At 37.7% G+C, this 13727-nt stretch overlaps 1 protein-coding gene across 2 annotated transcripts in view; it reads right to left on the bottom strand.

Moving 5' to 3' along the window:
* Positions 1-13727, bottom strand: part of ENPP1 (ectonucleotide pyrophosphatase/phosphodiesterase 1) — a 50011-nt gene that overhangs the window by 20045 nt on the left and 16239 nt on the right. For both annotated transcript variants that reach the window (XM_085575181.1, XM_021540693.3), the window contains exons 4-9: positions 12452-12577; positions 12199-12259; positions 7182-7279; positions 3703-3782; positions 2298-2417; positions 1071-1180 (exon numbers count right to left, since the gene is read on the bottom strand). In XM_085575181.1, coding sequence (XP_085431307.1) covers positions 1071-1180; positions 2298-2417; positions 3703-3782; positions 7182-7279; positions 12199-12259; positions 12452-12577 — 595 coding nt within the window. The remainder of the gene's footprint in view (positions 1-1070; positions 1181-2297; positions 2418-3702; positions 3783-7181; positions 7280-12198; positions 12260-12451; positions 12578-13727) is intronic.

Raw genomic sequence — 13727 nt, 5'->3', positions numbered from 1 at the left:
CATTACAGGCTTTTTAGTAGAATACAAATTTGTCTGTGCTAATTGCCTGACTCTACAGGAGTTTTTGGCCTAATCCGAATCTCCCTTGAATATTGTTCACAATATGATTAGAATAATGATCCCAGTGGTGCTTATGCTTATTATACAAAGCAAATAATTGGCCTCAAGGTGCAAAGCTACTTGCAGGCATTTATTCCTGTATTATATTTTTAAAAAGTCCTGGTTTAGGAGTGGGGTTGGGTACTTTAAATTTAAATAGGTTGAATAAAAGTTTCTCATATATGTTACAAAGTAGATGTCTGTTATCAATTACAGAAGTAGACCAACAATAAGCACACTGACCTTTAACAACACTAGGCATCAACACAGTAACTACAGTGTTTAACACAAGTTAAAGTAACAGTGCATCATCAGTTCCTAGGGAAGAAAATAGTGGTAGCAAATCCAGAATTGAAAATTCCATGCTGTATGAAGGGTGTAAGAAGAGAAAATTAGCCTAAGATAGAAATGAGAAGCCTGATTTCTTGGGCAGCATTTGAGATTATTAAAAAAATTGTGATAAACACTTTCATTAAGCAGAAAATATTTAATTTCAGTGAAGAGCAATCACTGACTAAAATGTGAGTGCCTTAATATTTTCAAAATTTGCAATGAAAATAATTTTAAATTGGAGCAGTTTACCACAGTCAACAGTAAAACTTTAGTTTCCATGGACAATATCACATCAAGGCCTGATCCATTCACTCATGAGATGTTAGGATTGAAATATTCTACCCCAGCCACAAAAGGTTTATATAAACAGAAAGAGTAAAGCACTAGAGCTTCAAAGCTCGTTATGCTTAAAGCTGATTTTTACACATCTTACCATTAAAACATTTCTTGAGGAATGAAAATATAATTAAACAAAGGTTTTACATTATACTGAAAAAAAAATTAATTGGATCCTAGCCTTTTTGCCCCATTGTACAAAGTTCTTTAGAAAAGTAGGGAAAAAAATTATGCTTTCTCTGGCATCCGTCCCACTGCAATTGTTAAAGTCAAATATTCCTGAGGCACAGGCGTTTACATACCCATTGTATATTTCATACAGGTTTGGAAAGGTTCCATTCACTGCTACATCAGACCCAGGCCAGAAGAAGGTCCCTGCTTTCAGCCCTTGGTACATGGCCGTGAGCCAAATCTGCCGGAGAACATTCACCATCATTAGCGCTGAGAATCAGCCGAGAGCCTGCCAGGCCCACGGCCCCCTCACCAACTCCACACCCTGCAGCGAGAGCAGAACCAATGTTTCATGGAGCACTCCAGCCCAGCCTGCCTGTCATCGCTCCTGCAGCCCAGGCACTCCTTGCAGGCTGATTCCTTGCGGCAAGCACCCGCAGCCCTGCTGCTGCAACGCCACGAGAGCCAGGACAGAGGCAGGAACCATTGGCAGAAATGCAGTGGTAGAACCATGGCTGAACACCAGGAAGGGGAAATGTCTCAAAAACAGTGACAAAAGAAGGGGTGGCAATATTCCAAGGACCTATGTCCCACACACTCTTGACATATGGAAACAGCATTTCGGTCAGTTCTTTTCTGCTGCTCTCAAGGTTTACAGATTTATGCCTTCTGCATGTTTTGTGCCTAACTCTATTCTCAGTGGCCTGCAAGTTCTACACCTGTTTGTTCTTTCCTCAAGGAAAAAAAAATAAAAACAAGCAAACAAAAACAAAACTAACAACAACAACAAAAAACAAACAACCAAAAACCCCCCATTCTTCCCCACATCCTAAATACTTATATCTAGTCCCTTGCTATTCTTCAGGCTAGCACTCACTCAAATTTTTCCATGTCACTTCATTTTCATGCCAAACTGATCAATTTTGACATAGACATATGATTGAGCTGAGACAATTTCTTTTAAAACCACATCTTTGGACTTACATGTAATTTAAGTGGAGCATAAACCTTTATTAGTGCTTCTTATTACTCAGACTTACTGGTCTGTTGATTTCCTCACAGAAGTTAAATGCAAGCCCACTCATGTTAAAAACAGATGAAAATCTGGTAGCTATATTAGCTATTTTAAGTCAGCATTCTCCTTCAGGAGAATTCTGTTTAAGTTCAAGAAAAGCTGTTACATTTTGTTTCATTTGTTATTTTGCAGCTCTAGTACGGTAAGTCCTAGTGGTGCTGAGTAACACTTCTTGGCTGACTTAGAATTACCCTCTGTACTCTTTCAACATCACTATGCATGCAAGCCATATTAAGTAACATAACAGGGTGATGTACATTCTCAGAAGGGTATTAATACTTACAGGCTGGCCTTGGTACCACTGTGGATTAAACTTCTCCTTGCTTTTAAGGGTGAATGATGCGTTTCTTTTGGGGTCATACATCTTGTTATCAATTATACCATGAGATTCAGGATACAGCCCCTGCAATTGAGAGTATGCCTTGTTGCAATGTACTAAAGAAAAATAACCTTCCAGCTACTCAAACATGTCCTTTAGACAAATATATCCACTCTGCTGGTGACTTCTACTCCACCAGTAGCCCAGGAACCAAATTTAGCAGCAGCTTCTCTCACTGCTTCCAAGCCCTACCTTCCAAGCCTTATTTGCTTCTCTGTGAGATTTAAAAAAAACTAGGCACTGTCCTTTGGGATCAAACTGAAAGACACTGTTAAGAGTTCACACATTTGTTGTATCTTTAGTACCAAAGATAAAGCAATTACTTATGCTAGACCTCCAACACATGAGCAAAAGCTCTAGCTCTAGAAAACCACTACATGAGTAGTCAAAGAAGTGCAGGCATGAGGTGTTGGGTAGTTTTAGCAGACTTTGTGCTCTGTCTTTAATCAGACTATCTCCTTTTTACATTTATAAGGGATAAGACTCCATCACCTTGCTACTTTTCACAAGAATGAGGAGTTGAGATAAAGCTCTGTACTGTACACCTCACATGGCTGCTGGGCATGATTAATGACTCTTAGTTGCATATTTAGTCATGGAGATTTGTGAGGGTTACACAATTAAGCACCTCATTCCTGAACTTGTGCTCCCATCAAAGGTCATGACAAACTAGGAAGATAAGAAAGTGCAGATCCTAGAATTTTATTGAACTTTAGTTGTGGCATGATGAAACTAAAAAGGATGTCCTGGATTCCAACCTTGCATTTATGTTGAAAACCTCCATTTTTCTTTTTCCTCCTATATGCAAGTGGTGTCGAATTTACAAGATCAGCTTTGTGACATTTCTGTGCAGGCTTAGGCACAGTCCATCGCACAGAGCCACTATCAGCATGATGCTCAAATCTTTCCTCTCATTTCATATCATCCTTTCCATCATGCCAGGCTACCTTAATGAAGTGGAATAAGGCTGGCAACTTAAAGCAGTCAGGCTGCTCCCACTCTAAGAGAGGAAACTGCAATTTAGTCAAAATACACAACTGAGGAGTAGTAAAGTGATGTGAACTTTTGGCTATATGGGATTTTTCACAGCTACTCTTGGAAGGACTGGATTTATTTACACTAGACTTGGCCACTTAGCTGCACTGTTATATAATAGCTGTTAACCTAAATTACATAAACAGAATACATAATTTTTCCTATTCTGAAGGGAAATCAAATTATTTTAATAATGCATCAAAATATACTATTCCCTTGGAGAAAACTTAATAATGAACAGTAGGGGACACATATAATATACAAGAATTCTTACTGTGACAATGGAGTAATGGTTGGGAAAGGTTTTTGATGGATACACTGGTCTCATACTGGAAGTGTATGTTCCACATTTCTCTAGAGGAAGTAACAAAGAAAGTAATCAAAATTACTGAATTAAAAATCTTGCAAGCTTCTCTGATGACAATGTATGGCTATTAAAAAAACAGAATATATTTCCAGGAAGTTTTCATTCTTCAAAATTGTGGACTTAATACTTAAGTGTTCTTCCCATATTCATTTTCAAGCTGATTAAAAGCCTACTAACACAAAATATGCCTACTGGCTGACTGCAATGGTCACATGAGCAAAGCTTACAAACTTTGTGAAAAGCATGTCCAGATAAGAAGGAAAATGAAAGAAATCACACCCTCCAAAGTTGCCTTGGTATGCAGTAAATGCAGTCTGCAGCTTGAGACCAACCAGACACTTAACCCTGGGTGCTCCCAGAGGAGAGGTGAAGTGGCTACTGACACAGTGGTGCCTGGCTATCTAAGCCATCTGTCAAATCATTGCTTAATTTGCAGTCTTCCTTTCTTGTTTTTGGGACTTTTAAAATATAAAAAATAAGCTCTTATTCTAGGATGAATGTCAAAGCTTTCTTTATCTCAATATACAATTCATATGGCTTTAGGGAGATTAGTGTACAGTATTTGCTAGCATGAAGAGCCATTAGCAAGGGAAAAACAACTGGGTAAACCTTATTTAAGGGTTCTAAATTTCCATCAGTAAATGTGTTGGTCCCAATTTTCAGAATGAAAAAAAAAATATTTCATGGCAACTTTAAAAATGGCAAAACTGCTTCAAAAGATGCTAAAGAAACAAAACTAATGACCCTATAAGAACACCACTGCTTCATCTTCACTATGAGTCTGGGTAATTATATATAATATAAGTAGAATAGAAATTAAAGGCTTCATAACATAGGTGTTGTATCAAGGCACTTTGATCTAATTGGATTGGGGCTTCAATTAGATTTCAGTTGAAATAATCAATTTGAGCTGATCAAGATAAAAGAAGCCAGGCCAGAAAAATAAATCCTCTCCAGTCACACCAGCATCCTCTCCCACACTTGTGTTCTGTAAGTAACTAATAATCACTTGTATCTTCTTTTATTACTGAAAATACCTAGCACATTTCAACTCCTTCCAAATCTGTTGTTTAGACTGTTTTACAAAATCTTAGCTTTTTGGTATGGGTGTCTGGGGAGGTTGTTTTTGTTTTGTTTTGTTTTTTAAACTAATAGCAAAATACACTTAAAAGTTTTGTCAAAAATCCTAGGGGGTTTTTGCTAGGACTTCCCATCAGAGTTATTCTTATTCTTTTTGGCTCATTGGCTTAGCTAAAGATGTTTTAAGACAAAAGGATCATTTATCCAAAACTTAAAATATCACAGCATAACTGTATATGAAAATATCTTCTCTGAACTCTACATGTGCACAGCAAGACTATGCCTGGCTTCACTAAAATCTCTCAGCTCCATGCTGAATTGTCCACCTTTCAAATAACAGGGAGAGCAAATGTATAACAAAACATGGTAAAAGTGAAATTATGACAGTCTTACAGGCATCTACTCCGACAGATTTCTCCAAGGAGATATCAGAACCAAATAATGGCAATATTTTTATCTATTGGAATTCTGCACTTGTCATCAGATGCTTTAAAGATGAAATCCAGACATCTAGCACAGTCCTAATTTAACACAGAACCAGGTAGTTACTGAATGAGAGTAGATGTTCACTGCTTTGTAAATGCTGTCATTCTTAAACTCTTTTTGAAAATTGAATAGTCCTATAAATGGACAACTATGAACTCCAAAATTATTTCATACAATTTTACAGCAATAGTCAAGCAATTTATTCATCACTATTGTTACCTGTCTACACAGAGGAATAGATTTCATTGTCCTTTTCTGAAAAGTGAAGTCCTGCAGGAGTATTTACTCACCCATATAGAAGTTTATTTTTACAATATGACTGCTTCCACCATTTTTGGACACACAGAACATAAAGCACATAAGAGATTTGAAGCCACAGGCCCTCAGAGTGGATATACACCTCAGTGACACCAAGTTTCATTAATGAGAATATTTTTGTCTTACTAAAGAAAATTTGGTTTATTTGAGCAATTCACCAATTTGTTACTATAAGGGAAAAGAGAAGAAAACTGAAGATCCTGTAGCATATTGTATAGCAAAGCCCTTCTACCATATTACCAAAAAATTATCCAGAGTACTCTAGAACTGCAAGTATAATGCATAATTAATACTTGCTCCCACTGGGCCATGTATTTTGTTGGATATAAAACATGTATTATTAGGCATTCTGGCATTAGAATCTTTTAAGTACATACATTCTGATCATCAAAAACCTTGTAGCTGTGGAGAAGTGAAATTACTTCGATGAAAATACAAATATATTTGTATTTCCTAGTGGTCAGAATTAATCATGGCTTCAGTGCAAAGAGAAGTACAATTATAGAAATAAATGAGAGAAGTCACACTATAGTCTATCCACACCAAAGAATAAAGAAATTTTACATGTGTAAGTGTCACAGACTGGAAGCCCTACAGATGCTTTGTGACACTTCTATCTTGTATCTCAGGCAGAGCTAGAATAATTTGTACTAGCCAGCCTCTCCTAGAAGTGTCCCAGAAATCTCCAGTTTAAATTTTTTATAATTGCATCTAATAAAAACTTTGCAAATGTCTCATTTTATTCTAGCATGGAACAAAACTAAAAAGAACCCAAAACCTCAAATACATCTGCGAATTGTTATCCTCTGGAATGCTTCAAGTTGTAACAACCACTGTGTAAAAAAGCAAGTATTTTTACTGATTTATTTTTAGTCAAACTGAAACCAGGAACCCCAGGTAGTAATTTATGAATGTCAAGAAGACTGGCATATTTTTCAGACAAGAAATACCATCAGTTCTCAACAGACCACAGCCAAAACAGAAACAGGAAAAGTAACTAAAATTATTTAGACACCTCCAAATCAAGTAAGACACTAAAAAAGCTGGGGAATATTTCTTCTGGAAATGTTCATTAAATTAAGGCTTTCTTGGATTCATTACATTTCTACCAGCCCTTCTATATCATCTCTTCTTAGTCTATTCCTTCTCTGTCTTCTTTTCCCAAATATAATCAAATGCTCTTCATTTTTCAATGCCATTCCACCTAAATATAAGATTATTCACACTATAGACTAAAAAGGATCTACTTCTATTTTGAATAAATAAAATAATCTGACAGAAAAAAAAAAATCCACCTCCTAAATATAACAGGGGCTATAACTCATAAGATTTCACTGAAAATCTAAAGGGCCCCTTCCTCAAGCCTTCTCTTTCTTGCCCGCCCACTTTCCAACACCTAAAGTTCTTGGAAGAGTGATGATTTTAAAGAGTGAGGGAAGCTGCATTTGTGATTTTTTTCAGGTAAGATGTCATAATAGTTCTTAGACAAAGAAACTACTCACGTAATTTGCTAATAACAGGTAGAAGTCCACCCCAAGTCTGCAAATATTCAGCTCTGAAGCCATCCAATGAAAACAGTAACACTGGAGACTTGGTAAATCTGAACAAACAGAAATTGAATATTAAAAGACAGACTCTGAGAAACAGTTTCCTATCACCAATTTCAAGAAAGTTTCCCCAGACAGTGGGAATGCTCATTATGGGGCTACAAGCCAGGCCAAGGAAGTCCTCCTCAGCAGAATTTTTGCTGGCACGGTGGTGAGCTGTGCAGTCCCTCGGCTCAAAGGTTGGCAGAGCAGTCTGCGGCCAAAGAGGCTGAGGTTTGCAGCAGGGCATGCACAGGAAAGCCATGACAGTCTGATTTCAAACACACCTTTAAGATGAACAAGCCAAGATGCTCAAGTGATCCATCTGGTAGGTTTGGTACTCCTTATCATGAAATCAGTCCCACTGAAGCGACACTCAGCCCCTCCAAACCCGTCCTCCCACCCCAAGCAAAGAGCAGGGAATTAAATAAGGCAATGCAAAGCCAAACTTTCCTTTATTCACTTTCCTTCTGAACAACCTGTAGCCTAATAAAAAAGGATTTTTTTATGTATATGTACAGTGCACAGACCTGTCAGCAAGTTTAATACACAGGGTATGTTAAATCAGCAACTAAAACACTTACTTATCCTCTCATTTTACAAAGATTATACAACCAAAACTAACTTGCTTACTGCTCCAGAAGTCCTAGCAGTCTCCAAACTCAAAAATGTGGCCCTGAGACTGGAAACACTGTAACAGCATTTCTGCCAGGAACTTGACAGATAAATTCAGATACTGATTTCACTGGAACCAATAAAAACAAAATCTCCCTTTCCAGTCTCCACAGGACCTATGTTTTCTAGTCTTGACTTGTTCCCAGATTCAGTCCTGTTCAAACAATTTCTCTCCAACTGTAAGCACTTAAAACATTGCATCACAGACATGAATAGTAACTTCTATAATATCAGTAACTTCATTCTTGAAGAAAACATATCCTGTGTTTGACCTATAGACATGAGGGCACGTGAGACTTAAAAAAAAACAAAACACTGCTGTGCAGCAATAACTATTAAAAATATGGACTGTCATAAAACAGTTTAATATTTATAGTATTAAAATATTGGTTTATTGCCAGCTCATTTTTCCTTTTTATGTTTACCTTTTTTAACTTTGTTATACTTTAGTTTCCAAAAATAAAAGAGTGAGGCTAGAAGACAAATATTATTTATAAAGTGTTGACAATTTCTTTAGTGATGTATCCCACAAAAAAAATCTGAAGTCAGTTGCAAATGAAACATTTATAAGCTGTGTGTCAATTAAACAAATGTAACTATATTAAACTAAGGAATAGTCAGGCAATCAAAACATGTCCATCCTAAAAAAATTTTAATCAACAATTTGGACAACAGTTCAGCCAAAAGGATGTAACTAATCAGAATTATTACATAGCCTACCCTATACCCCACAGAATAAAACCTTTAGCTGCATTTCTAAGATGAATGTTTGTAGCCTACTTTTTAATTTATATGGCACAGGTGGGAACAAGAAATTCACTTTATGCACTACCTTTGCCCATATTACAAGTAATTTTTTGCACCACAGATTCTGATCTCTACAAGTTTTGCAAATACCTTCTCCATGTCCCTTCTCAATGAATTTATTCACTTCAGTGCAGAGGTCTAAAAATATTCACTGCAAAGTTCTGTGCAATAAAATGTGAACTTTGAGGTAAACGCTGTTCAATATTACCTACCAACTAGTCTAACTTAAAAAAAAAAAACAAACCAAAACCAGAAAACCCCACCAAATTTAAAACAAGCACTTAGAAAGGGACTTTACGCAACTGTTTCTGGTTTGGCATTTACAAGTAAACCAACTGTTAAATACATGTTTTGGTTGTCTGCAAATCTAGCTACTGACCCCTTTGCACATGTAAAATTAAACTTGGCAAAATATGCCATTGCCACAATGAGGGCAATTGCCCATTTCACGTCTTGTATACTCTACACATGCCAAAACTCATCTATTTAGTGAACTGCCCTAGTGTTCAGGGAAGCAAAGCATGACAGACCATGTTAAACTGCATTCTCTTTGGAACAGCTCCAGTAAAATCCCCGGACAAACTGACCCAAGCTCCATTCTGAGGTATATCAGCCACTTCCACACATTTTTCCTGTCAGTAGCCAAGACTGCACTAGCTACTTAATGAATGGGCTGTCATGAGCAAGCAAGCTTGGGAGGCTCAAGTTTTGGTCCTGTTGTGATTCATGCTGGCTGTATCCAAACAGTAAAACAAGCGTGTTTCACAGCTCTTGGACAAATAGGTATGCCACAGTCACATCCTGATTCCAAACTGAAGGAAATGCAGTAGCAATTATCCCCTCCTATAAACTGGGTTCTATGGAGGCATTATGCAGGCAACACAGGCTTGCCGTGGTCTAGCAGGTTCATAAGTCTAGATGATCAAGAGGCCAGAACCATGGAACACATTGCCAAGCTGACCTCCCTCACTGCAGGCAGGATAGACCATAATTAAAAGAAAGAAAACAAACTAGGAAGGAAAAGAAAGCTCCCTTGAAAAGCCTAATATAATACATAGACGATTTCTTATCCCACGTACATTCATACTGCTCATATACAGCCATAAAGCACAGGAAGGAAAACTTTCTTTTCCACTAAATGTACAGAAAGCCTCAACAGCAGGCCTAAGAGCAATCTCCAGATATAAAGAGAGATCAGCAAAGAGGACAGTAATCAGATGCTCTTACAGCTTAATGAAGATAGGACAAATAGTGATAGACCTGAAGTACAGAAAAAGACATGAGGACAAAAAGACAGCAAAAAGTCATCAGTAAAGCCATCTACGTAAGTACTAGCATAAACTGCTTAAGTAGGTTTGAATTGTTTGAGTATTATTTCACTACTAGAACAGTGGGAATGACTAGATCACTCCTGAGAACTTACAGCCTATTAACTTTATAATCCTATTAAACAATATAGAACCCAGTTCTGGAAAGACTTAGTTGTGCACTTAATTTTAAGTAGTCGATCAGTGAAATCAGTAAGCAGTTGATCTCACTGAAATCTGTGGGATTTCTCAGATAAAGCAGCTCATTGAATGCTGTGTCATCTTTTGTCTATTCTGCACCACACGAACAGCTAAAACCCAACTAAAACTAAAACAGAATAAAAAAAGCAATCTGAACCCACAAAATACACTGTATTAATATGCACAGAATCAGAATTGATATCCTGAAGTCTCAAAATGAGCACTGCAATTAAATTCACCTGCAATCCTGCCTACCACACAGCATAGGAAGAAGTGGATTGTTTACAGAGTTGTTACTTTTGGGAGAGGCTTGTGCGCTAATAGTCCAAGATGAACCTTTAGTCAACACTGTTTGATTCAACTTTGACCACACATCACCCTTTCCTGGGCTGGGTTTTATTGCAACATTTTGGGGTTTACCAGGATTAAAACAATTTTAGAGGAGGAACTATGTATCCCTTTCATGAGCTGAACAGAAAAAAACAAACAAAAAACCCTAAAAACAAGTTAACCAACAGGAGTTGCCCTACGGCATTTGCGTCAGTAACTTTTGAGTGTGGATCTGCACAGGACTCTTCTTTGTCTACCAACCTCTTGGGGGCAACACTTCCTAACCCTGTGTCAGAGAAATCATCATTCTAGACTCAGTTGCAAGCAAGAAGTCCCAAATAGCTCCTGAACTCAGAACAAAATTCAACAACAAAAACTTCATGAACCAGCAGGCTATCACCTTCCTACATAGATTATTACTGGGAACTTGGACTACAAGCTGGACAGAAGCTACAGTTTCTGTCCTGATGAAGGTTCTGGTATGTCAGCAACAGTTAGTCCTCTGAATCAGAGTACTCAACTGGTATGAAATATTTTAAATATTTCAATACAAAATATTTTAAATATTTTGTATTTTGTTTGACAGTATTATAACTCCAATGAATAAATATAGCATGATTTAAATATCTTAAGTCAAAAAAGTAATGACATAAGAACAAAATAAAATGGTTTTACTTTACTAGAAATATCCCATTGGACTATAATGTCAAAATGAAAATAAAGTATGTATGTATTTTTTTATACTTATCAGACAAGAATATAGGTGTCGCATAACAAGTCCCATAATATGTCTAGCAAGTATTTACTACTGGCACATAAATCAATCTAGAATTTAAGTCACTTCTATTGACAGCTTAGACATACAATCATAGTTTATAGCCAACTTTAACTGTAAACTTATTTAGAAGATCCCACAGCAAAAACAGTTCAAGTAATACAAGCTTTTTCTCCTGGCTGGGAGCTTTGCTGTACTATTCAAGCCTGAGTGCTGATGCCATAAACCACATGAGTCATTCCTCACACACTGTATACATAACTTGCAGGAGTAGGCCCAATGTGGAGCTGAGCCAGAGAATACAAGGATCCCATGGCACTTTACACCTTTTAAAGAAAGTAATTCAGACAGCTTGCAAATAGTGTTGTCCCACTCCTAGTGGAGCTGGAACACACATCTGCCCACAATTTGCAGTCCTGAGGCTGGAAAGTGCAAGGTATTGGAAAGGTCTTTTAAAGAGACAAGGGAGGGAGACAGGAGTCTAAGATTGCTGGATGGGTCCCAAAATATTTGGAATGGTAAGTATTGTAGCACATGTAGGTCAATAATATGACTGGCAACCAGGCTGAGTTGCCCAGGCCACACACATCTGGGAGAAACACCAGGGCTGAGGAATAGGCATATCTTGCAAGCCAAGCAAGTGCTGAGATAGAGCAACCTGATGCATTTGGTAAGCACCACCAAATGCTGGCTGAACAGGTGTTCATCTCTGTCTGGCAGCTGCTTTCTCTGTGTGTGTAAAAGGCAAGCAGGTCCCAGGAAGGTACAGCAGGGAAAACAATCTCAAAAATGAAACGCAAGCAAAGAGCAAAGCTATGCAAATATAAAATTTCCTCACCCTTTCGGACACTGAGGTTCAGTAATGTTCTCACACTCTTCTTCAACCCAGCTTGCCTCTCCTTAAAACAAATGAGTGCAATTCATTTTTTAAGATAGTACATTCTTACTGATAGATGCAAGGTTTTTTTCATGTTACCAGATGCTTTTAAAGTCATATTATGTTCTTGCTCCTTTTATGAGTACATATGAAATATATACATACAAATATGGATACATATGAAAGAGGATAGTAATTTGTTGATAATATTTACCTTTACAAACAGCTTGATAATTAACACAGCAATCATTGTTTTCCACACAATCATCTGAACAGGAACAACGATATTCTAGTCGCCTCTTTTCTCCACACCTGAATTTATTGCAGGTCCATATGTGGGCTAAAAAACAGGTGACAGAGAAGGAGAACATAATGATTAATACTACTGTAAGTACAGAACTAATAAAGCAAGTGTTAAGTTCAGTCTCAAATCTCTACTCACTGAGAAATAGTCCACAGATGTAATAGAGATAATGAGTTATCTCATACACGCATATTATTGCAAACTTTGGCACTTCAGGAAATAGAAACACCCAGGACTAAATAGCCATGAACATAGTCATCTGAATACAATTATGCAGCATATGGGTATAAATACCACATATCAGAAAGAATCCATTTTACAGATCTCCTGATATATGGTAATTTATATGGGTTTAATTTGGTACACTCATACTATAAAAAAGTTCCCAAAAATTCCTCCAGAAAAAAAAAAAGTCTGAATTTGGAATGCCTAGAAAACACTGAGCAGCATTAATTTATTTATTTATTGTATTTGAAGTCACATTGGATTTTACCAGTCATCATCAGACAGTCCAGCCTCTTTCAGCACCTCTTAGGCATAGGCATCACTGCCACTATTTAAGATTCTATACATAAGCTCACACTTCAGCTCCACTGCTGATCTTAATAAAGAACAATGTTGGTTTCTCTGACTGGCATATTCCAGTACATTGTATCTTTTGAAGACCTGGATGTCCTGGTTGAATATGAATTAGCAGTGCCCTGATAGTCAGGAGGGCCTGTGTCCTGGGGGGCATCAGGCACAGCATCACCAGCTGAGCAAGGGAACGGCTTGTCCTGCTCTGCTCTGCATGGGGTGGGCTCACATCAAGTGCTGGGGGCAGTTCTGGGTGCCACAATATAAGAAAAGTATTAAACTATTAGAGAGTGCCCAAAGGAGGGCCATGAGTATGGTGAAGGGTCTGGAGGGGAAACCTTAACAGGAGCAGCTGAGGTCACTTGGTTTGTCCAGCCGGGAGACGAGACTGAGGAAAAGCTCCATTATAGTCTTCAACATTCCCATAAGGGGAAACAGAGGTACCAAGCTCTAATGACCAGTGGCAGGGCTCAAGGAAAGAGCATGAAGTTGAGTCAGATGAGCTTTAGGTTAAGTATCAGGAAAGATTTTTCACCTAGATGGTGGATGGGAACTGGAAAAAGCTCCTCAGGGAAGTAGTCACAGCACCAAGCCTCACAGAATTCAAAAA

The sequence above is a fragment of the Lonchura striata genome, chromosome 3 (genome assembly GCF_050655825.1).
Source record: "Lonchura striata isolate lonStrDom1 chromosome 3, ASM5065582v1, whole genome shotgun sequence".
NCBI lineage: Eukaryota > Metazoa > Chordata > Aves > Passeriformes > Estrildidae > Lonchura > Lonchura striata.
Note: the sequence above shows the minus strand (reverse complement) of the source record. Positions and strands in the feature narration are given on the sequence as shown.